Source organism: Misgurnus anguillicaudatus, chromosome 22, assembly GCF_027580225.2.
Source record: "Misgurnus anguillicaudatus chromosome 22, ASM2758022v2, whole genome shotgun sequence".
Classification (NCBI taxonomy): domain Eukaryota; kingdom Metazoa; phylum Chordata; class Actinopteri; order Cypriniformes; family Cobitidae; genus Misgurnus; species Misgurnus anguillicaudatus.
The window spans coordinates 318685-335582 of NC_073358.2; the positions used below are offsets into that span (position 1 = coordinate 318685).

The window sequence follows — 16898 nt, forward strand, 5'->3', positions numbered from 1 at the left end:
TTGTTCATATATATATATATATATATATATATATATATATATATATATATATATATATATATATATATATATATATATATATATATATATATATACATACATATACATATATACATACATACATACATATTAGATAGATAGATAGATAGATAGACAAATAGAGATCAAGTCATAATTAAGTCAGTATTTAATCACAATATAACATAAATTGCTTTGCACGACTCCCTGTTGTTTACGTGTGAATTAATTTAGGGCTATTTGGACAAATACGACGATCATTGTGTTGAGCTTAGTTATCGCCACACAATTTCACAAGACATTAAGAAATAAGCAAAAACACAATCTACAGATTTCCAGATGTGTTGTCCAACCTGTCGCGACAAAGTTTAATCGAGTGTTAAAAAAACATACTTTCACCATTCTCGTTATTCGATATTGTCTTGGTGTCTTGATCAATAACCACACATTCAGTACAAAATTTCACTGAAAAATAATTTGTAATGTCTGTTTAAGTGTCATAAGCAATTTCATGTCGAGAGAAAGAGAGAGAGAGAGAGAGAGAGAGAGAGAGAGATTTTCGCATTGAATAGCCGATGTTTTAATTGCAATGTGTTGTCATTTTAATTCATTCGTTATTATTATTATTAATGTTTAGCATGAAATCACCAAACTCTAAAAATTTTGAAATTCAATGTTATAATCCTGGAACAGCACGTGGCAGACCGGAGCATTTTTATATTTTATAGTATAGACATTGCAAGAGATCTGTCGTTTGCAATAATAAGACTTTCATCGTTTCATCAACTATTTCGACCCGTTAATGTTTAAAAAATAATAATTTCCCTTGGCAGGTAAATATACGATATATGATCTTCTATGTATGAATTGAAGAGAGGCCAAGAGTGACGCTGTGCGCACGAGACGTGCAGGTTCGCCTTCTCTGGGTCCCATAGCCCGACATTTGCGCGTCCTAATGATGTTGACATATTCACACAACAGCGAGCAACGCAGCGCCGTTTCGCGGCAGCAATCGAGCTCTCAAACACCTTTTTATAAGTCTGAAGTCTTTCCCCTCCACCCGACCTGTTAAAACCACGCCTACAAAGCAACACAATTGGTCCGAAAGCGTCAAAGAGCCAATCAACAGAGACCTAGAGCTCGAAACATGTAACACATCCACGGAGCTGAAGCCGATGGAGTTCAGAAGCACTGGGAATTTCTCTGTGCTGGACCTGCTGTCCTGATGTGTGTGCGCGTGAAAGTGTGCGTGCATGCGTGCGAGTGATCGCGTGAAGGTGTATACCTCCAACAAGTAAAGACAGAGGAATTATTCTGAGCCAGCGAAATATTTCAACACATCTTATTTCGCAGGACTCGGGGCGATCGCATTTACTGGAATGTCTATGTTTTTAGAAAAAGCTAAAGAAAGCGCCGCAAGCAGACAGTACACTCGGTCGACTTTCATATTACATTTTTTCTTAATTTCTTTGCGCCGTGACACAACGGGCAAACTGCAGCAGCGAAGATAAATGGATAGCCGGTTCAACCTTTCTCTTTTAGATAATTTGTTGGAATACAGTTAGAGAAGAATCGAGGTACTCACACGTCGAGGCGTCGGATGCTTTTACACTGGAGAAAAGCAAAGCTGGATTTTGTGAAAGCTTTCACCCGTGCAAGTATTTAGCTGATTCAGACGCTCGTCTTCAGTCGCACCACCACATCTGCTATCTGGACTTGAATGAGCTTCCCGATGAGAGATCCAGTTATTCAAGGATCCAGTATGGCATATCATCCGTTTTTACCTCACCGGGGTCCAGAATTTGCAATGAGTGCAATGCTGGGTCACCAGCCGCCTTTTTTCCCGGCACTGGCATTGCCACATAACGGCTCCCTGTCTCTGCCCGGAGCGCTGGGTAAGCCAATAATGGAGCAGCTGATGGGCGCAGCAGAAACCGGCCTTCACTTTTCATCACTGGGACACCAAGCCGCCAGTGCGCATCTTCGGCCTCTGAAGACACTTGAGCCCGAGGAGGAAGTTGAAGACGACCCGAAAGTTCACCTGGAAGCCAAGGAACTATGGGAGCTTTTTCACAAGCGTGGCACAGAAATGGTCATCACAAAATCAGGAAGGTAAACTGTAAAATGATTCTGCAATTGCTGAATTTAAATGCCGTGAGTCATTTTAGTCAAAGTCAAACAAAAAAACGACATTTTAGAAGCTTCGTGATCAACTGTTACATCTGACTCATTGATTGATTTATTGATTTGAGTGACTCACGGTTTTCTTTAGACAAGCTCATGTGGGACTTATCAGAGATATCCAGCCTAACCCGCGTCTTGCTTTTTATTGCATGTTTTATCTTTATTTGGGCACTTGGCATGTTGATGTATTTTTTACAACACGCATAATGTAACCCAACTTTAAAAATCCACTGTTGGCGACTAGTCTTGCAAACATTTGAAAGCTCTACGTTAATATTTTATTTAAAGTACTATACTTAGTGACATAAATACATAGTCATTAATAAATATCCAAGAGTCATTTTGTTTATAATATATGCTAATTTTTAATAAAGTTTAATAACACTTGCATCAGTCATCATTATTAGTGGAAAAAAATACATTTAATTGTGCAAAATTAAAGCGCCGTAGTTAAGGACACATGTCCATAATTTTCACTGCTTTATATTAAGCGAACTTTTTCTCAAATGATTGTGCTGCGTTTAGTTTTTAAGTATTTTCACAAGTTTGGGTAAGACTGGGCCGCATAAGTTAGGGTAAGACTGGGCCGCATGCAATGACTTTTTATATTCTGCAATTATTGTTTCCCTATAGAGCAAAATCCACACATCCATTAAAAGAATGAACAGAATTTAGCTTAAATTTGTATATATACTGTGTAGTGAAACGTAAAATATAACTGCTCATTTATCTCTGTTAATTTTTGCAGACGAATGTTCCCTCCGTTTAAAGTCAGATGCACGGGCTTGGACAAGAAAGCCAAATATATTCTGTTGATGGATATAGTTGCGGCTGACGACTGTAGGTATAAATTTCACAACTCTCGCTGGATGGTGGCAGGGAAGGCTGACCCCGAAATGCCAAAACGGATGTACATTCACCCCGACAGTCCGGCCACTGGCGAGCAATGGATGTCTAAAGTCGTCAACTTTCACAAACTTAAGCTGACAAATAACATCTCCGATAAGCATGGTTTTGTAAGTGTCAATTGTGATTTTTTTTTCTTCAAATTATAATAATTCATAATTTTGCTGGTAGTTGTAGTCGCTATTGTTCTAAAATTTAACTAACACGATTGTTTATATACTTAAAATGGAGTTGATGATCGATCATTTGAATTTCTTCAGTGGTACAGAACGAAGTTACAGGCCTCGACTTGTTAGTAGAGAAAGATATGCAGAAAGTGTATCGCATAAACACGGATAATTTTACCCTTTGTGAAAGTCGAGAATATTTTTTTTAAATGTTAGTCTTAATTGTATTTCAGACGATCCTAAACTCCATGCACAAATACCAGCCAAGATTTCACATTGTGCGAGCCAACGACATTCTGAAACTCCCCTATAGCACGTTCAGGACCTACGTGTTTCCTGAAACAGATTTCATTGCTGTCACTGCCTACCAGAACGACAAGGTAGGTCTTATCGAGTTTTGTGCGTTGAAAAATGACTCAACTGTTTTATAAATACTTGCACTGGTTTTAGTCTACATAAACTTTAACAGGAAATGAAGATTAACGTTAAGTGCTATTATAAGAATCAGAATTCTATTTAGTATTATTATTTGCCATTGATTTAGATATATCACAGATCATCATGAAGCCTGCAACATACACACAAGTATATCAAAAAATTAATGTAAACATTATTCGCTTTTGATTTCTCTCACTTACATCTGCTTTACATTTAATCAAAGGATCCAACAATTCTGCCAATTTGAAAAATTGTATGCACGGAATTATAAATGTGTGTGTGTGTGTGTTTATGAAAGAATGAAAAGAGGGAGGGGGCTTTAGAGGAGGTACTGAAGATGAAAAAAGTTTCAACAATTGTGTGTGTGGGGGGGGGGCGAGAAATAGGTTGGAAGATATTTCATTAGGTTAGTAAACAATTATTCCTTGAAGCAGTATTCAAATTTTGGGGTATAATTCATACAGCCCTGATTTATGTCATGCTTAAATATAAAATTGCTTTTTACAGATAACACAATTGAAAATTGATCACAATCCATTTGCAAAAGGATTCCGTGACACTGGAAATGGGAGGCGTGAGAAAAGGTAAAACTAAACAAACTGTCGTTTTACTCTGTAGCTCCAACCCTATAGGCTAAACAACGCTTTGAAATTAAAACCAAACAAATATAGATTAAAAACTGCGGAAAACGCTGTCCTGTTAGCAAACACATTTTTCTCGAATGTCTCAGTAATTTATATTTTAAATCCGTTTTAAAATCAGGAAACAACTGGCCCTGCAGTCCATGCGTTCATACGACGAGCAGCAGAAAAAAGATCATGGGACGTCAGACGACTCGTCTGGCGAACAGGCTTCTTTTAAATGTTTTCGACAGGCTTCATCTCCTGCAGTATCAACTGCTGGCCAGAACAATTTAAAAGGTATGAGTTGTCAGAGTTAAGAATTTCTTTTTGAATAAGTGCCATATTCATTAAGTAATACTTGTTTCATGTTCTTTACACTGATCACAATATTGTGTTTTGCCACATATATTAATATTCAGTAATATATTAAATTATATATTTGTAACTGCATATCGAATAGTCTATTATATATTTGTAACAGCATTACAATCGAATGGTCTATTATATATTTGTAACAGCATAACAATCGAATAGTCCATTAATTTTTCGAAGATCAATCGGTTTTTGTACATGCGTCTTAAACTATTGAATGCAAATTAATCAGGTGCAACGTGCATCAGGAAATTATTACAATGCTAAACAAAACTGTATATGACTTTTAAACACATTTTCAAATCTACGATAATTTTAGCAAATGTTTTATTTGGCAATGTTTTTAACAATAATTTACAAAAAATGTTTGAATAATATTTGAATAGGCTAATATATTGTGTCGGTAGCCTACTTTATTGAAAACAGTTTGTTTGCTGTTTCTTTTTGCAGATTTTTGTGACAGTGATGAAGACAGTGAAGACGAAGAAAAGGACGGAAATTTGAAAGACGGGCCGGATTCTAGTAAAATTTCAACCACAACCGAAGACTCAAAGGACCCTGATGTGAGTTTAAGCAAAAGTCTATTTGTGGAAAGTGAGACTATCGGTCGCAGAGCTGAAAAATCTCGGGCCCCAAGTCCTATAACGCTCATATCCAGCACCACCCGGTCTGGTGAGGAGCTCAAAAGTCCAGGCCGGGGCCAGGCTAAAACAGACGACTGCCGGACAGTGAGCAAAGAAAATTACATGCCATTGACTGTCCAAACAGATGGCACCACGCACTTAAATCACAGCCACTTACACAATTTCGGATTTCCTCCGGGTATGGCCGGGCAACAGTTCTTCAATCACTTGGGTGGTGCCCATCCTTTCCTCTTACACCCGAGTCAGTTCAATATGGGAGGCGCTTTCTCAAACATGGCCGCTGGGATGGGCCCTATACTGGCAGCCGTTTCCTCCGGTGGGGTCAATTCACTGGACACAAGCAGCATGGCATCACCGACACAAAACCTGAGCGGGCCGCCGCTGCCGTTTCATCTGCAGCAACACGTGCTGGCGTCGCAGGTAAAGCCTTTTTTCATAATTACTAGCGAACGCCTTGACCTCGAGAGTATATTAAGCCCTGCGCTTGTATGTTCTTTTTGGACACTGTAATGCTGGAGTAACAATTAAATAAAATGAAGGTGTGTCATTATATTTTGCAGCGTTTTGCAGTCTATAAATTCGCTGTCAGCAAATATATAACTCTAAACAACTCTCGCTTGATTAGGAGCAATAAAACTTGATTGATGTGTGTCCACAGTAACAGGCAGTCAATTAATTTCTGCAGAAAAAAAATCAATGACGTAGTGAAAGATATTATACAGGCTAATTTGATCGCTTAAATAATCTCTTGTTTCAACGGGAAAATAACAAAGGAGACAATTTACTCATTTGAATAAAGGAACGTGACTATAGTGTGTACATTACGATTGCATATTTTTTAGGCTATGTAATTTAACTTATTCCTAATGCCATTGGCATATTAATTTAAGTGTTAATTGATTCCATTTTGCACGTTTTCTTAATAATAAAATTCGGTTTAAGCAGATAAAAACTGTCAATCTGTTTCAGTTATTCGGATATAATATTATTAAACATATGCTTGTAAATAAAACCACAGGAAGGCTTTGATATGGTTTTGAAAAACTCTCTTTCTCTCTCTAGGGTTTGGCTGTGTCTCCGTTCGGAGGTCTCTTCTCTTATCCTTATACATATATGGCCGCCGCGGCAGCTGCTTCCTCCGCCGCCGCCGCCTCCTCTTCAGTCCACCGCCATCCTTTTCTAAACGCGGTGCGGCCTCGGTTAAGGTACAGCCCGTACACTTTACCGAACATCCCGGACAGCACTTTGCTCACAACGGCGATCCCACCCATGGCGACCGGTGCCGTCGATTTGAAGGGAGACAGAACGGCCGCGAGTCCCGGTTCCGCTGTCCTTGACTGTGAGGTCACCAGCCGCTCGTCGGGTTCGGTATCACTGTCACCGAAAACCTGCATTGAGAAAGACTCCAGCAGCGAGTTACAGAGCATCCAGCGCCTGGTCAGTGGACTCGAGGCCACACAGGACAGGCCACGCAGCGTGTCTCCGTGAAGTGAGCGAATGATGAAGACATTAATACAGATTGCGTACGAAGAATAAAGTTTACAGTACGGACCTACATCGAAAAAAAGAGTTTAGTCTTAAATGCACTTTGGAAATACAAAAATAAACACAACATGTATGTTTCTCTTCTGTTAAATGAAAAGAGTATCTTTGAATATTTTCCAAATCTTTGAATACCATAGAAGTATTGAACAGTTTGGCAAGGATGTCAGATACTGATTAAGGCTGCTGCGCTCCTTTATATTAGCCTATGCCCAAGGGTAACTGATTTAACTTCATATGCTTTCAATGGTGATTTGTTATGTCTTTATCGAGAAACGCCGAAGTGTTTAAAATTAATATTAAGAAATTAAATTAACTGGAAGCGTCTAGGCCTATGCATGACCAAGATCAGACTAGAGCATTACGGCTGGTTTACTCTTTAAGGCCGAGTTATTCAAACCGCTTAATCAGCCAGTAAACTGTAGGCAACATTAAATGTGACCGAGTTTTTTTTTTTACATTTGAGTTGCCTAGATGATTCCTTTCACCTCGAAACGCAGAGTAGTTGATATAGTTTTATAAATTGCAAAATGCAAACATCTTGATCTCCGTTCCAAGTTGCCCGCAATAGTGAATTAATTAGTGGATTAATCATTTGATTATAGGGAACCAGGCGCGGTACGAAAATTATCACCTTAAGAGATTTATTTGAGACAATTAGGAAAGGGATCACATGAATAAATGGGTCATAGTTAACAGAAATGTAAATAATGACATAAATAAATATAAATAACATATTTATGTAAATATTTCATAGGAATATTGCTTGTAAATATAAATAAGTTTCTTTGGTTGTGTGTTTGAGGGAGCTAAACTTAATTTATTGTGGATATACTGTGTGTGTGTGTGTGTGTGTGTGTGTGTGTGTGTGTGTGTGTGTGTGTGTGTGTGTGTGTGCGTGTGCGTGTGCGTGTGCGTGTGCGCGTTGTGAGCTATTGTCCTTGTTTATTACATTTTCATTAATGTCCTCTTGTCTCTGGATTGCACCCGTAACACCCACACAGTGCTGGATTTTCTAGCGGACTCTGTCATCATGTGCCATCTTTCGTTAACTCTTGTGTGTTTTAATCCAGCACATTAAAGGCACCAATGGCCTAAATATAATGACAATTTTCTTTCACAGCAATTAAAATGCTTTATTCAAAGTGTGTGTTTCAATTTACATTTTTTGTGACCCATGAGCCTAAACTGCCAAAAATAAAAAACGCCCCAAAAGCGTCTCAAAATAAAGACTTTGCCGTTTATGTCCTCACGCTGTTGACTGCATTTAAGTTTTAGTTCATTGCATTTCTTAAAATGTATTATATTTATTACTTTTTTTGCGTTAACGAATGTAAGATTTAAATCAAGTGTTTCATATTTTTAACCTATTGATTTAACCCATTGTGTCGTAATAGCTGAAGTAACTCTATTTTCCTTGTCATTATAAAATACTTTTTAAATGTTCAAGAACTTTATAAGACTTCGAAAGTGAAAGTATATTAGCAAATCAAGACTTGCCAGCTGGAAACCTTTCCTAATCATATGGGCCTTGAGAAGCGTTAACGAGGCTCGTCATACATTTTCCTGTGGACCGATTTGAACCTGCAAGAATGTAAAATAACTTGATTGCCACTCTATTGCGCCTCGAGTCAGAGTTTATCAGGAGTATTATCTTTATTTGTATAAAGTACGGTTAATAAGTAACGACATTGGCGCTGGAGAACGGTGGTAAACACCACGCAAACTATCACAATCGGTCTTTCTATTGCTCACCTGGCGCCTTCTTTATCAGAGTCGAGTTTATTACCCGGCGGCGAAGGGGCGTCATGAGATCTATGATAAAGTCAAACATGTCGCCACCCAGCGGTCACAGGCAAAGTACACGTCAAAGTGCAAAGTGTCACTTAAAATCATACTAACAACACATAATCAAAACTTCTAACCAATGTTACGTAAGTGGTCTATGCAAATGTTGTTTACCATTTACAGCAAACAATATTGATAAAGTATTGCACCATATGCACATTACCGATCAAAAGTTTGGGGTCACTTGACTGAAATGTTTCTCAAGATTGTAAAAACTTCTGAAATCGGTTTGTTTAAATGTTGAGAAACGTTGTACAGACAAAAATGCCAGCATATTGTGCATTTCAAAAGCATTTTCTGAAATTCAAGCAACGAATCTAAACTAGTATTTAACAAAACGCTTTTCAAAAACGGGCAATAAGAGGCAAGAATAGATGGGAAATGTCTTTAAACGATACAGGATCTCTGGGTGAGACCTTAAGCTTCAAGCAGTTAATAACATACCAAGAATAATTTTGCAAATTCTAGCAATGATTGTCTGTAGATGCTAAAATATAAAATCAAAATGATTTTTTTTTATTGAAATGACTGTTACGCTAATTTGTGAGGGGAAATAATGAATTATGATAAATTCACTCACACACACACACACGCACGCACGTCGTCTTATCACCATAGGGAAATTTTATAGATGCAATGGTTTTAATATTGGACACTGTAGCCTTTTCCTCTGACCCAACCCCTATAAACATAAACCTAAAACCATCCTTACCACTAAAATGGTTACTCTAGTAAAACCATGGTTTTGCTAATAGTCATCAATACACCAAAAAAAAATAACCCCAAAAATCATGGTTAATTATCTTAGGGGATATGATGCACTACACTAGGAGTTACCGAGTTTTAATATCATTCTGTACGATTTATAAGCTCGTTTACACGTGAGGACCTCAGTTTATTCCCCATAGGTTGGTGTGCATTCAGGTTGAAGTCCCCGCTGGGATTTATAAACATGTACACGCACGCGCACACGCACAATCGTGAGCTGTTCAGTAGTATTATAGCGCCACCCAGTGGTTAATCCCAAAACACATCATCTAAAACGCGCTTTTACATTGTATTCTTGATTTAAAATATGCATCAATCTAAAGAAAGAAGTAATTAAGTTATGTTTCTTGCTATCCCAGCGAAACATATTTGTAACAGAAGTTTCAAATAAAAACAAAATATATGCACATTAGTGCTTTGTTATTAGCTCTACATTTCTTTTTTTAATAATTGATAAGTATACAAAAGTATGCTAAATCCAATAAATCAAGTTTGCACCATAATTAACTTGTTACACAATAATGATTTTGTTTATGTGCACTTGCGCATGATGTGGGTGTTTTTTTGCCATTCAGACTACACCCAGATGTGGGAACAGGTAATAGCTGCTCTATAAATGGCTGCTAAACCGCACAAACACACACTTTACGTTCAATAGCCATAGCAAGTGATTAACATTGAGTTGTTACATAAGTTCACATACAGAGCGACTCACCTTCATATCACTCGTCACGAGAGAAACACGTGACATCATCTCCGCCTCTGCTCACGGCTAAACTCCTTAAAGCTCAAACGTGTATTTCTCTCATCTGATCAAAGACACAGAACTGTCACAGACGAAAACTACAACTGCTGCTTTCATTTACAAAGACAAGACCTCAACACTGATGCTTAAGCTTCACACGTTGATCTCATGAGGCCACATGTAGTAAATAAACTTTTATATCATATTCTTCTTTTATGAGGGTTGCAGCTTTACTAAAGATATTCTGTCGCTATTTCTTACCAAGTAAAGTGTAAAAACCTTATCTGTTCAATTAACTTATTTTCTAGCAATAAATATTAGACGAAGATCTAAACCTAAATAAATAATATAAACAACAACATAATCGATAACGATGCTGCAAACCTAAATTAAGGATTTACTTAGTAGAGGCCATACTAAATAAACAACCCACCCCCACCAGCTGAAGTATCTGTTGTATGATCATCAGTCAGCAATGTTCTTTGTTTTGGTTAACTAGTTCCCCCTTCTGTTTGCATGAAGAATTTCTCTTTACTCAAACTAGTTTAGAAACTACTAAAGTCAGTGCTCATCATACTTAAACGAGCAGTTTAAAGTGTGTATAAATTAAAGACATACATTATTATGTTTTAATAATAGGAATCATAAAAAGGAAACATCAATAGGGGTAAGCAGGACACAAACGAATACGGGGTTAATTGTAACACGGCTACTTAACATACAGGGCTGATCAATCTTTGCTTTTTCTCTTACTGTCAGAAGATCTCCTGTGAATTTGTATAAAGTTTTAATGTGTTTTGGTGAAGATATTGAACAAAGAGTGTTTTGGAGACATGAAAGTAAATTTCTTCATCTTATGTTTTTTATTTCTGAGTTGCGTGTGTAAGTCTCCAAATCCAACCTTATATTATTTTAATCACTGTCTCAACAGCATTTAGAAACATGTCATCAACTCCTACTGACTGAGCTGGGATCGAAAAAATTTTTACACAGCGGGGTTAGTTGTCACACAGTGTTATAATGAAGCCTCAGGTATACAATGATAGTGAAATGAAAACAATGTAAATAATATTCATCAAAATGATAACTGTTAATACAATATCACGGGAAAATAACTCAATATTATGATTTTTTATGCATTGATACATAATACAAGGATGATTAGATGAAGGATGATGGATGGATGAATGTGTGGATATCTATCTATTATAGTCAGATATATAAACAATATCCACCTTTAGTATATAGACAGAATTTGATTGAATTATTTGTGTTTAAACTAAATTTTCTATCAGGTGTAACAACAAACCGTCTGTTTGTTACAATGAACCGCACCTATGGGGTATCGTTTGCACTCCTCTCACTTTCAGTCTAATTGTACGATAACTGTAGATTACACAGACAAACTTTAAGTGTTCATTTCTAGCACAGATGTGTGTGGTGATTGTGTAAAATAATGATTCATCTAACTTAAATATGTTTGAATGATAGCCAAAGACAAAATGCGTTACTTTGTGCCTTGCTCTCCTCTATATGACAGACAGGTCAGTAGACGTGTGTTATTTAAGCAATATCGCTCGAGTAGGAGTGTGATATAGCTCTATATCATCACGGCTGTGATTAGGCCAGAGGCACGAGTGCCGGAGGCAATCACAGCCGTGATGATATTGAGCTATATCACACGACTCTGAGAGCGATATTGCTTTTATACAACAGTTCGACGGCACACGTTTGAAAAACGAAAACTAGAAAACAACAACGGAGTTATTTTAAAAGCCTCTTTGTTTGAGAACTACTTCTTCCGTCACGGATTTGAGGGCGGCCAGAATGACAGGAAACACTTTCGGCTGCTTTGAAGCTCATAACAACTCAATGGACGGAAAAGCCGTTTCTTTATATTACCGTTTCTTGGTCACAAAGTGTAGTTTTAAGATTAGTTCAGTTGAGAATGTATATGTATTATATTTAAATCTAGAGTCGATTAGTAAAGATAGCGCTTGTTTGAACGTTTGCTTAGTGAGATTCGGTACGCATGAGAACCAAAGCATGAGCGGACGTCAGTGTTCACTCGCCCCACTGACCACCGCCCTCTCTGGGCTACATCTCTGACAGAGATACCCTGGCTCTCATGTTGGCCTGATGGCAAAAAATAGATCAAATCAGCAGTATTTGGTGTCATGATGAAACTATTACTTGTTTTCTTATTCATATTTAGTGTCTTTTGTGTTGTTATTGTTTTGGCGCGAGGTAAAAGTTAATAAAACGATACTTCTATAATGTTACTATTGGTTTACCATTTCATCTAACGCAATACGAGCACTCGATTATTATTAGACTTCGTTCTTGTCAGTACTATATAAAACTGTTTTTTATAAGTGTCAGAGAGATGTTTTTGCATGCTGCTTATAAATATACCAGTGGTGATATCTCATAACATGTTTTAATAGTCACGTCACGATAAAATAAATGATCAATGTCCACATTTAAAAGCTGCGGTGCTTACCTGCAGTTCCACGGTGTTTTCGTGTTCTGATAAGACATATAGTGTTTACAATCCTCTTTCCAAGTGTCCACACGATGTGACAAGACATTAATCCCATTAAGTTTAACGTAACATCCAAGAGCGCTGATCTTTGACGGAATAATAACTTCCGATTGGGGATTCACAGACTGATTTATGAGCTAGTGAACTAATGAGACACACGGAGAGTGATTCAAACCAGCGCGTTTGTGTGTGTCCGTGTGTGGGTGTTTTTTTTTCATTCAGAGATGAGCCTGTTTAGAGGACCTCCATTCACTAGGTGGCGGAATGATACGTAAGGTGAAGCGGTTACTGTGCCGTTATCAGTAGAATATTGCACGCCTCTTAGCCAATCAGATTTGAGAACCAGAAAGAACTGGTGTATAAAAAGTGATAATCATTGAGCCTGTTTTGATGCTCTTCATTTACGCTCTACTTTTAAAAACACTAAACACTGACAGTCAACCTGAACAAAATCAAATTATGATCTACAATTACCTATATAGGTTTAAAAATCACACCTACAGGAAACTTTAACCCATGCCTTATCTGAGAGATAAAGACGTAGGATGTTTTATGCCATAAAGCATCAATGTCCAATAGAGATCCCTGTCAGAATTTGGCTTAAAATCTTAGAATCAGTGATTGAAGCAATTGTCCTCTACACTCTAACAACAAACGGTGTTATATAGCACCAAAAGTGGTTCTTTGCTCATAATCATAGAAGAACCGTTTTAAGTGCCATATAGCACCGGTGAAGCACCAGTGAAGCACCTGTGTAGAACCAAATAGTGCTATGTAGAACCATATGCGGTGCTATGGTTCTACACAGGTGCTACACCGGTGCTATATGGCACTTAAAACGGTTCTATGATTACAAGCAAAGAACCACTTTTGGTGCTATATAACACCGTTTGTTTTTAGAGTGTATGGCAGTGAGGTGTGGGGTCCAATAACAAATCCAAAACAAGATTTGGGAAAAACATCCGGTTAAGATCCTGCAGACAGATCTTTGTAAAAACATACTTCAAGTGCACAGGGCACACAACAAATAATGCATGAAGAGCCAAGTTAGGAAAATATCCACTAATAATAAAAGTATAAAAACAGGCAATCAAATTCTAGAAACATCTAAACCTCAGTAAGCCTCACTCATATTATAAAGCCCTGAAATACAAAGAGCTGAGTAGAGAAACAAATCCTCTATCTCAGTGTTTCTCAACTTCAGTCCCCAGCGTTTAACATGTCTCCCTAAATAAAACACCTGATTCAACTCGAAATGTTTGAAATGTTTTTTTTTAATTAACAAGCTGATGAATTTAATATAGAGGAGACTTCTAAAACATTTTGGGAGGGGGTACAGGAAACACTGATCTATCTAAACTAATTGAGCTTCAATACTGATTGAGATTCAGGAAATTTACTGTGATATTAAAAATACAATAAAGCTGATAGATAATCTGAACTTAATGATTTAAATGTATCTTCTCTTAAAGCACAACAATAAACATTCATTACAGTCACTGTTAGACTGCATAAAAGGAAAGCAGTGTTTGTACATTAATCTTATGGCTCCCTTACTCATAATAAAACTCAGTGTGCTATAATGTGCGCATCCTATTTGAAAGCAGCTTAAAGTACAAACAGATCTCGACTCGGATCTCTTCTTTTCTTTTGAGTGACGTCATCAAACCCCGACCACTCTTTTACACTTTGAGTTTACAAGTTGGTTTTGAAACGGGAATATCGCAAAAAGAGTAGCAAAAGTCAAAAAGCTAAGGTTTGAAAGTTCAGTGACAGATTTGAGAGGTTGTATTTGCCTATTTGTGTTTGTACAGCTTAATTGTTTTTGTGAGTGCTAGTTTACACATTTGTGACATTTTGTCTGCAACTTTAAAATCACAACACAAGTTTGTGATAACTGTACACGAGTGCAAATCTCAACATTCAACTTCAGATTTTGCGAGTTTTCACATTGGGACAGCGAGTATAAATATTAATGTACAAGTGTACAAATATTTATTTAGCAATTTCTCAAATAAAAATGTACAAGCTCTAAAGTTTTGCTACTGATTTACTTTCATAGACCATCCCCTCAAATGCCTCGTTTCCACCAGCCGGTACAGTACGGTACAGTATGAAGTTCTGTCTGTTTCCATTGTAAGTAGTACCAAAATAGCGAACCGTACCGTACCACTATTTTAAATAAGTATAGGCTATAGGAGTTATTCGATCTACGTCATCAATGTTCGCGGCGGCCATGTTGTTGACATAGAACTGTCAGTCTGTCAATTGACAAGCGAGGCAGCGTGGGTATTTTCCATGGTATTATCCATGTATTTTTTTTCAACCGTGTGATGGTGTTTGGTGTAATACACGGCTTTTCAATTGAGACAGTTATTAAATTAGTATTAATAACTATATGAAGATAAAAGGTCTGGCATTGATAGGTAAGGAATTAAGGGCCGTTCACATTATAACGATAACTATAAAAAATATAGTTTTGAAAATCGTTTTCTATTAAAGAAAATAGCGGAGCTCACACCAAAACTATAACGATACAGATACAATGAACGACATCATTGGGATCACTTTCTGAGCGATTTTTCCCACCTGATAAAGGATAAACCATTGATAGCATTAAAATCTATTTGAACTTCAAGTGCACGAGCACTTAAAATGACAGTGAAGCTCATTGCTGAGCTCTATAACATTAGATTACCTCCAGTTGCTGTGAAAATTGACTACATAATGCTTTTTAATCTATTACATTAACTAACTGTTATGCCAAAAGGTAAGAGATTACACAAACTATTAGATTCACTGTTTAGAGTTACACGAAACGCAGCGTGTTGAGGACATCTGCAAAAGTTTTTATTACAAGCAAGGCAAGTGATTTGCGCGAGTGCCGTGAGCGAATTAGCATAAACGTATTGTTTGGTGATGTGGACCCTAATATAGTTATCTTTATAGTAATCGTTATAATGTGAACGGCCCTTCAGTGCTTGTATGTAGTATGCGGATACTTTATGAACGATATAGTTATAAATATCCGGATAAGTTACGGCTACTGTTCCCCTCAACTCAAATCTACGTGCGGCTAGGGGCAGGACAGATGTCATGTCAACAAGATGGCCGCGGTTAGCTACTTCCGGTGTTTGCGAATAAGCCCTATAGTTAATCAGGACAGATACAGACACATGAAAGATTAAAACAGCAGGTGTGGACAGGCATGCATCTCTCTTTTCCACTTGGAATCTAATCATGGGTTTCCTTTATGTACTGTTGGTTATTTATTGTTTTTTATTTCCTTCTTGTTTTATTTATTTTGATGCTTTGTAAAACACTTTGGTCAACATTGGTTGCTTTAGTTTTAAATGTGTTCTTCTATAAATAAACATTGATTGATTGGTTGGTTGATTTACGAACACACCTGAACTTGATCTGTCAATCATTAATTCAAGTAAATAAACATCCACCTACCTTCATCCAGCATATCTTCTCCACCTCCACCTCTTGTCCTTCATTGCATGTCCATGTCCTGCACATTTTTCCTGCTTATTTACATTTTATTATTATTACTGTAAGTTATAAAAAGTCATGATGTTTCTGTAGTAAGAGAGAGAATGATGATGTACTTACTGTAGTAAACGTGTTTCAGTGAGAGATGTGGTGTTTTGTGTTAGAGCCACTAGAGGACACTAGTGTAAAGGTAATAAGGTTTACTAGAGAAGGGGGGGGGGGGTAAAGTGACATGTTGATTTACATCCTGCATTGAAACTCTTTACAAATTCCTCATTTTACTTGACTACCTAAAATGATCTACCCATTAGGTAAAAAACTTTAAAGTTAATAAGTAACTGGGAGCCATTTACACAACAACAATTTCAGCAGTCAACAGTAAAGTTTTAATGCGGTTTGTCTGTTCGTGGTGTTTTGGGGTCCAGGAAACAGAAACCTTTAAAGGCAGTTTTTAAAGTGCAACACTGTGTGTGAAATAAACCCTCATTCACATTTCCCTACATTAGTCCACTACTATAGTTTACTTAAAGAAGTAAATGAAAACAAGTGAGTGGATTCAGACACTTTAAAAACATTTTGCGCTGCAGTGTTGAACGTCAG

At 37.2% G+C, this 16898-nt stretch overlaps 1 protein-coding gene and 1 long non-coding RNA gene across 2 annotated transcripts in view; one reads left to right on the forward strand and one right to left on the reverse strand.

Annotated features, from left to right (window-relative positions):
* The window catches only part of LOC129440754 (uncharacterized), a 63490-nt gene that overhangs the window by 9716 nt on the left and 36876 nt on the right, over positions 1-16898 (reverse strand). The window lies entirely within an intron of this gene.
* tbx3a (T-box transcription factor 3a) lies at positions 686-8142 on the forward strand. The gene is made up of 7 exons (XM_055200244.2): positions 686-2130; positions 2951-3218; positions 3509-3655; positions 4221-4297; positions 4476-4633; positions 5159-5772; positions 6415-8142. Exons 1-7 carry the CDS (start codon positions 1739-1741, stop codon positions 6838-6840), a joined length of 2082 nt encoding a protein of 693 aa, XP_055056219.1. The 5' UTR covers positions 686-1738; the 3' UTR covers positions 6841-8142.

Coding starts and splice junctions, on each gene's coding strand:
- tbx3a (XM_055200244.2), top strand. CDS start 1,739: ATGAGCTTCCCGATGAGAGATCCAGTTATTCAAGGATCCAGTATGGCA. Junction 3,656..4,220: donor CTGCCTACCAGAACGACAAG/GTAGGTCTTATC, acceptor TGCTTTTTACAG/ATAACACAATTGAAAATTGA. Junction 4,298..4,475: donor AATGGGAGGCGTGAGAAAAG/GTAAAACTAAAC, acceptor TTTTAAAATCAG/GAAACAACTGGCCCTGCAGT.